Consider the following 13515-nt stretch of genomic DNA (forward strand, 5'->3'; position numbering starts at 1 on the left):
ATGCGAGTGGGAAGCCGGGAACAACTGGATTTTATCGACAGCAGTTCAGGGGAAATGGATTGTGTTTATTGGCAGCATTTGGATGAAATGGATTTATGCAGCACTGCTGAAGTTATCGGCAGCAGTTCAGGGGAAACAAAAGGAATGTATTGTGTTTATAGGCAGCAGTTCAGGGGAAGGCAGCATTTAGAAGAAATGGATTTATGCAGCAGCACTGTTGAATGTATCGGCATTTCAGGTCAATGGAAAGACACTCAAGTAAGGAACGAGGTGTGTGTGTGTGTGTGTGTGTGTGTGTGTGTGTGTGTGTGTGTGTGTGTGTGTGTGTGTGTGTGTGTGTCTGTGTGTGTTGTGGCTGCAATAAACAGCCAATGAGAAACATGAAGAAAATGGAGTTGAACTATAAAAATAGAGACTATATGTTTGATCTATACAGTCATCAGCCTGTTGGCACAATTGTTTCTCCTAGCAGTTATTCTTCATTTGTTTTTTACACTATTCCTGATTGTAAAAAGAAAGGGGACCTTCTTAGTGGGACAATTTGATACCAATAAGGGCACAATGTAGTTACTGACAACACAGTTGTTGTTGCTAACAAGCTGTATGAAATTTTTTAAATGATGCCACCACTACTCGTGATTGCATTGTGGGAGTTAACCTTCTTGCTGCGATGGAGTAAAGCACCTGAAAAAGGGAATCCCATAGCTACTGGTAACATCTTTAGTGCAGCTATCAAACTGTTCCAACCTGTCTGAAGACTCCCAAAATGCATATGCAACTAACATCATTGATTTTTATAAGGAAAAGAACATCCTGTCAGATATTTTCTGGTCTAAGTAATTCACTTATTTGTTCTGTGAAGTAATTAAGTTGTCATGCATATTAACTTGTGATATTAAAGGAACATTAAATGCATATGTCTATCAGGACACAAGGACCCTTCAAAATACAGTGCTGGGATCCCCTACACATAGCATAGTATATTCAATGGAGTGTAGAATTACACTCTTCACTCAAAACAAAAGGTTGACAGCTTGTCACTCTTAGGCACACAGGTCTAATGATTTGTTTGTGAACAGAGGAAAGAATATGTTTATATTATTAGAGTGAAGAATGCACATTTATATAGATATGCTAGATCAAAACCTGAAACCAAGCCAAAAGCAATATGCTATATTACTATGAAATAATAAGCCAATGCCTTTCAAACATGAAAAACATCTAGAAGTCTTTTACAGACATTCTGTCCCAATCTGTTTTGTTGAAGCTGCTAGTTTAGTCTTTCTACTTTCCATTTAATTGACCTATGCATTTAGTTGTCTAAATTTATCCGAGTCTAATATGTGAATGTTATTTCTGATTTCATTTTTATTTTTCCTTGAGGGAGTCAGAATATAAATCAAGGATATGTTCATCAATTTATATAAATATCATTTAGTTTTCTGCACATTAATGAAGTTGACATTTCATTTGATCATAAAACCATGAAAACCATTCAAAAGTTCTGTACATAAATTCCTTTACCAGAAGTAGCCTGAGCCCTTTACTTGTTCAATAACAATCCTCACTAGTCTTATGTTCTTCTAAATGTGCTGTAGAGTTTAAGATACTTATAATTACATTTTCCTGCCTTTTTCTTGTTGGTGTACACTGTCAGGGAAATTTTTGTTTTGCTAGGCTGTTTCTATGTAGTTCTTCATACTTAATAGTGTGTATAAATTTGTTATTTTCTCACACTCCATTTCATACACATACATTACAGAATAAGCAGTCTCCTGTTGACTTTTATTTACTCGATCATTTCTTAAGAATTCAACACTTGTATTTTTGAAAACCTACACTTTCTGTAGTGTGGTATAGGTTATTCTGTGCTCCTAAGGTATCATCCTCTAGATGAGACTTTACATTGAGTCCCATCTGTCTGAAATGGTGGTAACTCATGTGGATGTAAAAGATTCCATATAATTTACTAAAAATTAGTTATGAAAATTTCCCATGCCCTAGCCAAATGACTCTTAGTATAAATGCCATCTCAGGACCATCACAAACTATGCACACATTAGTGTTTATGGTAAATGGGGTGAAATAGCCAGGTAATGGAACATTATAATGGCTGCAGGGGAACTCTGGTGCCATATTTTGGTTGTCTATTCTTCAGTTTGCATTTGAAAGTTGGTATCCCACAATTTCATCAGGATGGGTGGGGTTACATAATCATGTATGCAAATTAGATGTTAATCAACGTACCGATTTGTACCTATTTTTCATGGGCCTTGTCTGGATTTTTGATGTTTCCAGGTTGAGAGGTATGATGGGATTAAATGAAGTAAGTCTATTAAAGCACCTGGAATAGATGGCTTAATTATCGAAATGTGTAGATTTTTCCCTTCTTCTATAATCTCTCTCCTACATAAAACCTTTCTTAAAGTTCAAACATTAGCAAATATTCCTCCTTCTTGGAGATATTCTGTAATTTCCCATATATTAAAAGAGAATAAGGACTCTAATCATTGAAACTCATATAGACTAATTTATTTGTTGAATAATGATTATAAACTATTTATGTCAATTATGGTCAATAGATTGAAAATACCCATATCTAAAATAATTAATGAAGACCAAACTGGTTTCATACATAATATGCATACACAGGATAATATTAAATGAGTATTAAACTCTGATAGATTACCTCAACAGAGGAAACCATGAAGCATAGATAATAGGTCTAGATACTCAAAAGCCTTTGACTCATTAAATTGAGGGTATTTATTTAAAGTCTTACAGTTATTTGATTGCCCCCCTTTTTTATAACAATGATAAAGAAAATCTATGAAAATAATTTAGCATATGTCAAATTAGGTTCCTTTACTTCCAAAGCAATCCAAATCACTAGAGGTACTAGACAAGGATGTCCCATGTCCCCTATCCTATTTGCTCTGGTCATAGAAATACTTGCCATTTTAATATGTAATAACCCAAAGATAAGAGGTATAAATATATATGGCCAATATATTTCTAAAATAATGATGTTTGCTGATGATGTCTTACTTACCTTACCCAACTCTAAGGAAGTGTTAGGTGAAGTGAATATAGTAACAACAAATTTCCCAAAAATCTCAGGACTCTCCTTCAACAAATCTAAATCAAAATATTTATTATTAAATAAACTTCTTTGGATAGCAGTACTTAACTGGGTCTTGATTAGGGTTATATTCAGGTTATTGATCTTTCTTGTAATGATGCATCCATTTTTTTTCCTTAAATTTCTGATTCAGATCCAGAGGAAGCTCATTCTGTTTCTCCTGTAGTGTTTCCCTTTTTCTTAGACTACTGATTGAATGTGCAATTGTTTTCAGTGGAAGGATGTGTCACCCCTGCACTGGCCCAGTAATCAAGGAGCCTCGATCCTCACCACTAGCACCAGTGAAGGACGTGCACATTGGGAGAATGACAAGTACACAAACAGTAAAGTAACATTTCCCTTAAGAGCAAACAGAGATCACAGTCAGTCTGGGGGATCCTCCAGATCCCCAATAAGACTCCCCACTCGCATAGCTATAGGGTTAAGATCTCAGCCAATCGGTCAAGCCAAAACCTCCAGCACACTCTCTGCCCAACCATTGCTTCCTGTCCCTGCCCAAGTAGCTGACACACACAAACTTTGAGATTTGATATATATACAAACGCACTGACACTCCGGGGGGTGGGGGCTGGCACAGGTTTACTAGTTGTACTCCCTTCTGCCCAGACTATAAAGTAGTTATCACTGTCACCAACCAGCTCTTTATCAGCTACTATAAGGCCCTTACAAAGGGTGACCAATTCTGCTGTGTAATGTTCCTATTATCCAAATAGAAAGTGTGAGCAAGACTTGTAAGGCTATTTAAGAGTGGCCTGTACAGTGTCACCAAATACATATGAAAGTACTCTAAGAGCATAAATATCTCTAAACAAACCAGCCACAATTAAAAGGTTTAAATATATTTTATAATAGATAATAAAAGAACAAGACAATGCTCAACTCAACACAGTGACTGCAGAGTTCAGAATCACAGGAAATATTTTAAAACAAAATTGCAGGGCAGTCTCAAATAAATACAGAAAACATATAAACTAATATGTACTATATTCCTATCTATCTCAAAGATAGATTACTATAGTCTAATACTTACTACTAGCAAGGCAGAAGTGCTGATGAGAGGATGTTTCTAGGTCCAAAGATAAATAAAAAATGCATAGACTTTCTCTGACAGATAGTTCTTAAATTAACAACACATTACTGCTGGATCAACTGGATGACGCCACTATTTGTCACTTGCCTTCAGTTCCAAGGCTAACATATACCAACAGAATTTAACATTTCTCTGTGAAAAAAATACTTATCTCTCAGAAGTTTGCCTAGAACTGTAAGTCATAAAACAGTTAAACACTTTTAGATTTGAATCCTGTAATTATTTCTGTTTCCAGACAATAGAAAGAACTTCTAGCTGTGGACATTGTGTCTCATAGCTGCCTTGAAACTGAGATAACCACAATCGTAAAACTATTCACTTTTTTTCTTAGAGTTTGCAAGTTAAATCTGTTTTTTTTTCCAGTAGGGTACACTGTGGTTACGTTCTTGAAGCTTAGTACAGAACATACAGTTTAACACACACTTCTGCAACAGTAGTTTAATATCGACAGAACATATAGTTTTCTTACATTTGTAAATAGATGGTGAATAAACCATTCTTGAGCAAGAATCCATTGGATCCAATGTACTTTGTGGAAACAAATATTCACAAATTACATAGAATTATTTACAAAATTCCACCTAGCTGGGCTGGCAGCATCACTGAGGACACTGAGGTTTTTAAGTCCCTCAGGAAATAATATGAGTTGTTACAGAAGGACTTTCCCGAATCTACACCCATTCCTTCTGTCCTGTCTGCTTTAGAGGATGTGTATGTTATGGTCTGCAATTTTCCTGACAGTCAGCCAGCTGCCCCTAAAAAGGCAAATAGGATGTATGAAGTTCCTCAGCCTTTTAAAGTTTCATACACAATTCCCAAACTTGACTGAGCAGCTATAGCTTTAGTTGATTCTTCTGTTGCTAAGCACATAATTAATTCCACTCCTACTCTTTCTGATATGGATAGGAAAATTATTGATAGGTATGGGAAAAAAGTGTATATTTCTGCAACTTTGATTTTCAGAGTTTTGAATTGTCATGCTCATATGTTAACAACTGTTTTGACAAATTGTGAAAATATTATGAATGTTTAATGTACAGTTTCTTCTTGTGAGGAAAAAATCTGTTGTAAATTACTTTACTTTTTCTATTACACAGGTCACTACTCATTTTTTGTAGTGTGTGTCTATTGATACTTCTCACATAACTATGGCCACTGGTACTGTTTTAAGGAGGATGCATGGCTGTATTCTCAGTAACTGCCAGATCATGTTAAAAATGCTATTTTAAATTCTCCCTAGGATAGAGATTTAGTGTTTTGCCCCTCTGCTGCAGAGGAAAGGGGCAAGCTGATCCAGGTAATCTATAAGATTTTTCATCCATCGTGTTCCTCATTGTCCAAGACATTTTCTATCTCCTCATCCAATTTTTGTAAAAAAACAGAATAAACAGTCTCAACAAAATTCAGGTAAATAGTCATTTAAGAAGAAATGGCAGGAGAGTCCTAAAATAAAGTCTTGAACCCCCCACCAAAACAAGTAGAGTCTGACATGTCTTAATGACTATTCAACAGACTTTGTGACACCCCCCCCCACACCCACCCTCACTCCTTTTTTCTTCAAGAAAGTCTCAATCTCAATTTCTCTCTTTTTGTTTCAGGCTAAATTGCTTCTGAAAATCATTTCCAAAGGTTACAGAAGGCAGTGGAAGGGAACTCCTCCTTTTCAGGAGGTCATTCCTCATCCCCCAATCAGTCTCTTTTATTTCCACCTGTTCATCAACACATGCTGCCCCAAGGAGTGATGGAATCAGTTCCTTCTTCCGAGGTAGGGAAGGATTTTCATTCACAAATATATTTATAGTGCCCAATTTGCTTGGAGACCAATTCTGTTGCTTTCATTCCTAAATCTGTTTGTGATAGTGCCCAAATTCAAAATGATGTCACTGCACAGCCTATTACCTCTTCTTCCTCTTTCAAGTTTCCTAGTAACTCTACATTTAAAAGATGATTATCACGACATCCCTATTCATTCAGACCTCAGATGTTTTTTAAGATGTGTTGTGTCTGAATCACATTATTAGGTCTCTGCCTTACCCTTTGGCCTATCCACTGCACCAAGAGTGTTCATAAAGTGTCTAGCTCCCATTATAGCTCATTACTGGCCATAGGGTATCCACATTTTTCCACATATAGACAACTTGCTTATCTTTGCAGACACTTTTTCAAATTATCAAGAATCTCTCTCAGGTGAGAGTTCTTTTACACAAGATGGGAATCCAAGGGAATGTTCAGACATCTTTCTTGACTCCTTCACACATAGCTGTGTTCCTATGATTTCAACTAGACACCTCAGTTCAAAGAGCTTTTCTTCCACAGGAAAAAATAGATTGTTATTTAGAATGATTTCTAAGGTTCTCCAGTCATATTTTGATTACAGTGAGGGAATACCTCAGGATATGAGGTCTCATGCATCAATGATTCTCATGATACCCTCTGCAAGAATCTACTTAAGAGAGATATAGTAGTATCTGAAATCTCTTTGGTCCAAGCATCAACACTGTTTATCTTTTCAAATTCTAGCACTGGAGTTTGTGCAAAGAAAAATATTTTATGAAGACAACAGATATTCCTAAATCCAGGTCACCCTTTCTCTCTCTCTCTCCAAGCTCCAAAGCAGTCAGTCAACACAGATGCTTCAAATTTTGCTTCGGTAGCATTTTCAGGAGGGATAAAAGTGTAGGGGGCATGGGACACCTAGGATAGACACAAGCACATAAATGCCAAGGAGATGTTTTCCCTGATAAAGGCACTCAATCCTCTGAACCATCTTTGGTCCCTGGGACCTCTTCAAGTGGTTACTGACAATATCACCATCATCTGGTAATTAAATAAGTAAGGGTTAACCAGGTTATACCCCTTTGCAGACTAACCATGTTAGCTTGGGATTTAGCTTCCCAGCACAATTTCATTCTATGGGTATCCTACATTCTGTTAGAGCAAATCTGTGTGGCAGACAGGCCAAGCAGGAACTGTGCAGACCCTCACAAATGGAAATTAGATCAGGGGGTCTTCCAAGATTTGATCCATCTGTGGGGAGTTCCTCAATTATATTTCTTTGCCTCCTCTCAGACAACAAGGTTTTGCACCAGGACTCCATGCAAGAGGGTCTGGAAAATGCATGCCTATTCTTTTACATGAGCAGGAATGTTCCTGTATGCCTTTCCACCTTTCAATTAATATACGTGGTATTTCTGAAGATTCAGAAGGAATCTCCTGAGATCATTGTGGTGACTCCCTTCTGTCCCAGGTAGCCATGGTTCTCCGTTCTTTTGGAAATGGCCAGGGCAATTACCACAAGCTTCCTTACAGACAGGATCTTTTCACACAAAAACAGGGGTGTTTGATATACCAGACATCAATCATCTCCATTTGACTGCCTGTTTTAATTTTTAACTGTCTGTATCTCTTTTAGCTAAGGTCTTTAATCCTTTATTAGTGATTCCAATATATAGCTGCACAGTATTTACACTGTTTAAGTGGTCTAGCTATTGAGCTGTTGTTATTAAGCCATGGAATCCATCTTGTGTATGGAGTGTATGTCAGGCTAGTTCAAGACTGCACTGGGCCAGTTCCAGGCCAGTCAGCTCAGAGCTAAGGATCAAATAATTCCAAAGTTGTTTTTTTTTTTTTTGTCTTTTTATATTACCTTTTCATTGTATTAGTTCTATTAGATAGAAAATGATAAATAAGTGTTTTCATTTCTTGATATGATTTTAAAGTCATTTTATCAGTTTGTATTTGCTTTAATTAACGTCTTTAAGCCTATAATCTGACGTTGTCAATCTTCATTTTATCCTTGACATATGGGTTTGGTTCTGATATCGGAACTGACTTGGTCATTACTACAGCTTGCACAGACCAAAAACACTCAAGCTTCAACCTTACCCATAGTTACCTCAGATCTCATTTGCCACCTTTTCAGACTCCTCTCTCAAGTTAAGCTCATTTTATTAACATTTTATCATTTCCTGTTAAAATATTCTTAGAAATATCTGCTTTCCTCGTTTACTACATGTCCGTACATCAGTGTACCTTTACTAGCATTGTCGATCCCTTCCCACACACTTACATGTATCAACACTATCACTCTTGATAGTTCCCCTTCTTTAGAGTGTGTGTTCTGCTTTCTCTTTGGACACTTCAGTGTACCTAAAACTATCATTGTTGATAGTCCCCCTTTTTCTTTATTCTTTCTTTCCAAAAAAAAAAAAAAAAAAACCTTTCTAGTTTTCTTATCTCCCTCTCTAGATACATAGAAGTGTGGTGTTATCATCTTCCATCATTATGGCTGACAAACCCAAAGGCCTTGATAGCTTCAAAAAATGCCAGTAGTGTGAGTATGGCCACAATATTCCCTTTTCAGACTCACATCTCTTGTGCATCTATTATTTAGGTGCCATACATCTTCAAGAAGACTGTAGCATTTGCCACAGCTTTAGCCTTAGAGCTCTAATGGAGAGAACAAATAAATTAATCTTGAAAGGGTTAATTTCTTCAACTTTTGGGGAAGCCATATCTGCTGAAAAGAGTAAAACTGATATTTCTTTCCCTTCTTCTTCATCATCTTTAATTCAATTCAATTCTGTCATCCCCTTGAAACTGACTCACAAGAAGCATAAATCCTTGTCTCCACAAAGTACATTGGATCCAATGGATTCTTGCTCAAAAACTTTGGTATCGGAAAATAAGTAATCGGTACCAACAACTGCTTCACCGCCTAAGACTTTAACACCAAAATCTTCCATACAAACAGGAAATTTAATACCTACTGAGGAAAAATGCATTACCACCTTTTCTTCAACACTGACTACCTCTGCATAGACAAGTCAACAACCTGAGTTGCCAAGAATGGTTTATTCACCATCTATTGACCCTTTTGCTGGTGAATTACCCAAGGTCTTTTTCCAATAACCTGAATCACCTTCTCAGGCATCTATCTGTTCTACCAAAAGCATCACAGAAATTGATGTGGAGAGATTAGTGAATAAAATTCTGTGGGAGAGAGGACTTACAGGACTCCCCTCAGCATTGACCCCATTTGGGTCTCAGAACAGATTCAGCTTTTACCCCCTTAACTACTCCTCCTCTGACCTCCTCTGTGGTTTTACAGATGTCAGCTCTGAGTCATGCAGTGCCGACTGTATTGGTTCTGGAGATCTCTCTCCATTCAGAACTGATTATTACCCTGAGTTCCTGTGGATCCAGAGCCATCCTGGAGACATATCTGCCATGGCCTGGAGCTGAGGTCAACTCCAATTTTTTTGGAGCCATGCCTGCACCTTCAAGTTTTGGCTTGGATCAGTATAGCCCCAGCTTCTGTCTTGGGGGCTCTCTCATTAGACCAGGGAGTGACCACAGTTCTGAGGCTGTATCTCTCAGTTCTGTGCTTCCTTCTCTCTTCAGGGGAGCCAGACTTCGAGGAAAGGGAGAGAGTTTTGTCCACAGTGGTCACTTATTCCCTTATTTTACCTGTCTCTCCACTGAGGCAGAGAGTAATGAATCTGCAATTCCCACAGATTCAGATTCTGTCCTCTTCTGATACCTCCCCAGACTATCCCCCTGAGGAAGTTCCTCAGAAGAAAAAGTGCAAGATGAAGCACTTAGACTCCCCACAGGAATCGGTCACTGAAGACACTGATTTTGATGAGGAGTAAGGGTCCCCAATGTCACCCACTGATGAATCTTCCTATCCAGACATCCTGAAAAATTTGAAACAGAGGGGTGACTGGAAGTCCCAAAATCCTTCCTTAGAGGAGTTGGTGTACATGCCTACATACCTCTTGGGTGACTCCACCTGCTGATGAGCTCATTCAGTTGATCTTGCAGTGGGTGTGGAAGAAGCCAGACAACATTGAACCTATCTCCAAAAGACTGGACATAGTTTAATCCATTTCTGAGGACAAGCAATTCTGGGCCAAAGGTTTACCGGTAGATGCCATGGAAATAATGGCTGCCACAAAAAAAAACTTGCTGAAGAGAGTTCCTCTAGCCATCCTCCCAACAGAGAATCTCTGGTGATGGATAAGCTTGGAAATTGGGTTTACACTTCATCAACCTTTGCTTTAAGGTCTTTTAATTTCCTGGCATATTTTTCCAGACTCCAAAGAGATCTGATCAAGGAGTTGTTGGATGCCGTCACAGGAGCAGTTACTGAGGAAGTCCAAGACAAGGTTGCTTGCTAATTGGCCACCCTGGAGTCTGTGTCAAATTCATCCATTTGGCTCATTGCACATGTAGCCAAAGGGATTACCTGGCCATCAGGTTCAGGCATAGCCATAAGATGACATGACTGGATGCACCTTTGTGACTTTGTGGAACCATTGCAGAACCATTTAAACCTTCATTCATCAATGCACCTTTTGATGAATCGTCTCTGTTTGGCCCAATAGTTAGAGAGACATTATCCAGGTTGAGAAGAATGGTAAGACCCTTTCTGTAGTGAGCATACATTTTTTCCCCTCCCAAAGGTCCTTTTCCAGGAAACCAAGAAGCAGTGGAAAGATGTGGTTCAAAAAAATCACAAGGGCCTTTCCAGGACACACATCGTGCCAGTTATCTCAGGGGTGGGGGGGGCTACAATGGAGGATGCCATCCACTTGGCAGAGGTGGTCTGCATAATCAGGCCTTCAGAGATTCCTTCCCAGGTAAGCCTTTTCAGCGTTTCTGAAAAGGGCCTGATTATCTTCCTCTTGAGGCAGTTGGAGGATGCTTATGCTTGCACCAAAATGCCTCACTAAATATAACAACAGATTCATGGGTGCAAATGATCATATCCAGAGGTTATAGCATATGCTTTTCCAGTCCTCACCCCATCTGCAAAATAATTCCCTATGCTACACCTAGTCAGAGGGGAACCAGCAGTTCTAAAAATTCAAAAACTGCTAGAAAAAAAGAGTCATCCAAGAAGTCCCACCAGACCAGAGAAGATCTGGAATGTACTCAAGATTCATTTTAGTGCCAGAAAAGAAAGGGATTGGAGACCAATTTTGGATCTCAGCATGCTGAACAAATCAGTTCAGCAAATGAAATTCCAGATGATCATGGTACAGTTCATTCTTCCATTTTTGGAAAAGGATGACTGAATGTGCTCAATAGATATTCAGGATACATATTTGCACATAAAACTGGACAAGGACTCCAAAAGATTCCTCCACTTTTGTTTGGGAACAAGTCATTACCAATTCAGGGTGCTGCCCTTTGGTCTTACCACAGCCCCTGGGGTGCTCAGCAAATGTATGGCAGTAGTAGCAGCTCACTTGAGACTACAGGGATTTTGAGTGTTTCTGTACTTGGATGACTGGCTCATTACTGGTCCAACTAGGCAACGATTGATAGAGGCATGAGCATTGACAGACCTGTGGGTACCTAGCAATAACTGTAAATCTTGAAAAATCTCAACTGACTCCAACTCAAAGTTTAGAGTTTGCAGGGGCAATACTGAATATGACAACAACCATAGCATCCCTTCCTCCAGTGAGACTTCAAAAAAATCATAACTCAGGTTCAGAAGATAATCCACAGAAAAAAAGTACCAGCTTGACTAATCTTACAGGCTCTAGATTTTATGGCAGTAACAGTAACTCTTGTTCCCCTAGTGAGATTTTACATGAGAATTCTACAATGGCTGCTGGCATCTCAATGGTCTATGCTATACCAACCCATGTCAGACCAGATTCTGATCACCAGCCATTGCAGGAAGGATTTAGCTTGGTGGATTCATTCCAAAGAAATTCTCCTGGGCCACCCCTTCTTCCTTCAAGAACTCAAGGCCATAGTGACCACAGATGCCTCCTAGATAGAGTGGGGGGGGCATTTTCTGGGTAAGACTGTCAAAGGCACTTGGTCCCCCTTAGAGGCCAACTTGCATATCAATGTTCTGGAACAATGCTTTTAGGATTGCAAGTCTTTCAAACAGCTCCTCCTCTGGGAACAATTGCAATTCAAACAGACGATATGTCAGTAGTTTGGTACAACAACAAACACGGAGGAACCAAGTCTTATCCCCTTTGTTGAGAAGCGCTCAGAGTGTGGCTGTGGGTGATCTCTTCCAGCCATCTTCTGATAGCAATGCACATTCCGGGGAGATCCAGTGTGATAGCAGACAAACTGAACAGATGTATCCTACAGCCGCATTAGTGGTCTCTCAATCCAGCAGTGACAGAAAATATTTTTGGTCTACGTGGCCAGCCTTGCTGAACCTGTTCAGATGTCCCATAAACAACAAGTACAGCAACTTCTTTGCCCTGATTCCCCCACTGGGGGAAGTCACTAAGAGACTCTTTTTCTCTACATTTGGCCCTACAGACTCCTATAGTATTTTTCCCTCTGATACCTCTAATTCCAAATTCTTACAGAAAGCACTCAGGCTGAAGAGTAAAGTAATCTGCATTGCTCCATTTTAGCCTTGACAGATCTGGTTCCCCTTTCTTTGGCCTTATCTAATTCAACAACTTTGGACTCTGGATCCAGCTCCAGACCTTCTGTCCCAGCCAAACAGACTAGTTTACCCAGATCAAGCTGACAGCATGGTTCCTCCAGTTCCGTTATTTGCCAGGTGTCTTAACCTTTCTTCCCCAGTATGCCAAATTCCCCTAGCTTCTCATAAGCCTTCCACCCAGAAACTATATACTAGTAAATGATTTACCATCAGGGCTCATGATAGGGATATTAACCCCTTTTCTGCTTTTATTGATATTTTAGATTTCTTGGTCTCTCTTTTCAATGCAAGATCTTCACCTTCTACCATCAGAATACAACTAGCAGCGATTTCAAATTTCCATGATGGTTTGGAAGAATATTTTTTGGCTTCTCATAGATTTTGTAAGTCATTTTTAAAAGGGACACTTTTGCTGAAGCCTCTTTTCAAAGATCCTACTCCACCTTGGGACTCAAACCTAGTGTTGCAAACCATTGTACGTTTTCCCTTTGAGCGATCTGCAGACTGCGATCTAAAGTACTTGTTATGGAAAACAGTATTTTTGGTGGCAATAACTTCTGCTAGAAGAATTTCAGAAATTCAGGCCTTATCATGTAAACCACCTTATCTGATTTTTCACAAAGACAGAGTATCCTTACAAACAAATCCCACCTTTCCAACTAAAGTAGTGTCAGAGTCTCATATCAAACAGACTATTAATTTGCCAATATTCTTTCCATACTTTTCAAACAGAGGTGAATAATGTTTACATTTGCTAGATGTTCACATACAATTACGCTTTTATCTTCATAGGACTACAACTATTTGTCTCCTTTTCAGGTGCTGGTTTAGGTAGACCTGTCAGCA

The 13515-nt window shown here is 38.9% G+C and overlaps 1 protein-coding gene across 1 annotated transcript in view; it reads left to right on the top strand.

The window, feature by feature from the left end:
- The window catches only part of CCHR17.PART0H19orf81 (chromosome chr17.part0 C19orf81 homolog), a 360271-nt gene continuing 346756 nt past the window's right edge, over positions 1-13515 (top strand). Inside the window, exon 1 of the mRNA XM_044059194.1 lies at positions 1-146. Within this exon, the coding sequence (XP_043915129.1) occupies positions 1-146 (146 nt within the window). The remainder of the gene's footprint in view (positions 147-13515) is intronic.

Source organism: Protopterus annectens, chromosome 17.part0, assembly GCF_019279795.1.
Source record: "Protopterus annectens isolate FY-2018-M chromosome 17.part0, PAN1.0, whole genome shotgun sequence".
Taxonomy (NCBI): domain Eukaryota; kingdom Metazoa; phylum Chordata; order Ceratodontiformes; family Protopteridae; genus Protopterus; species Protopterus annectens.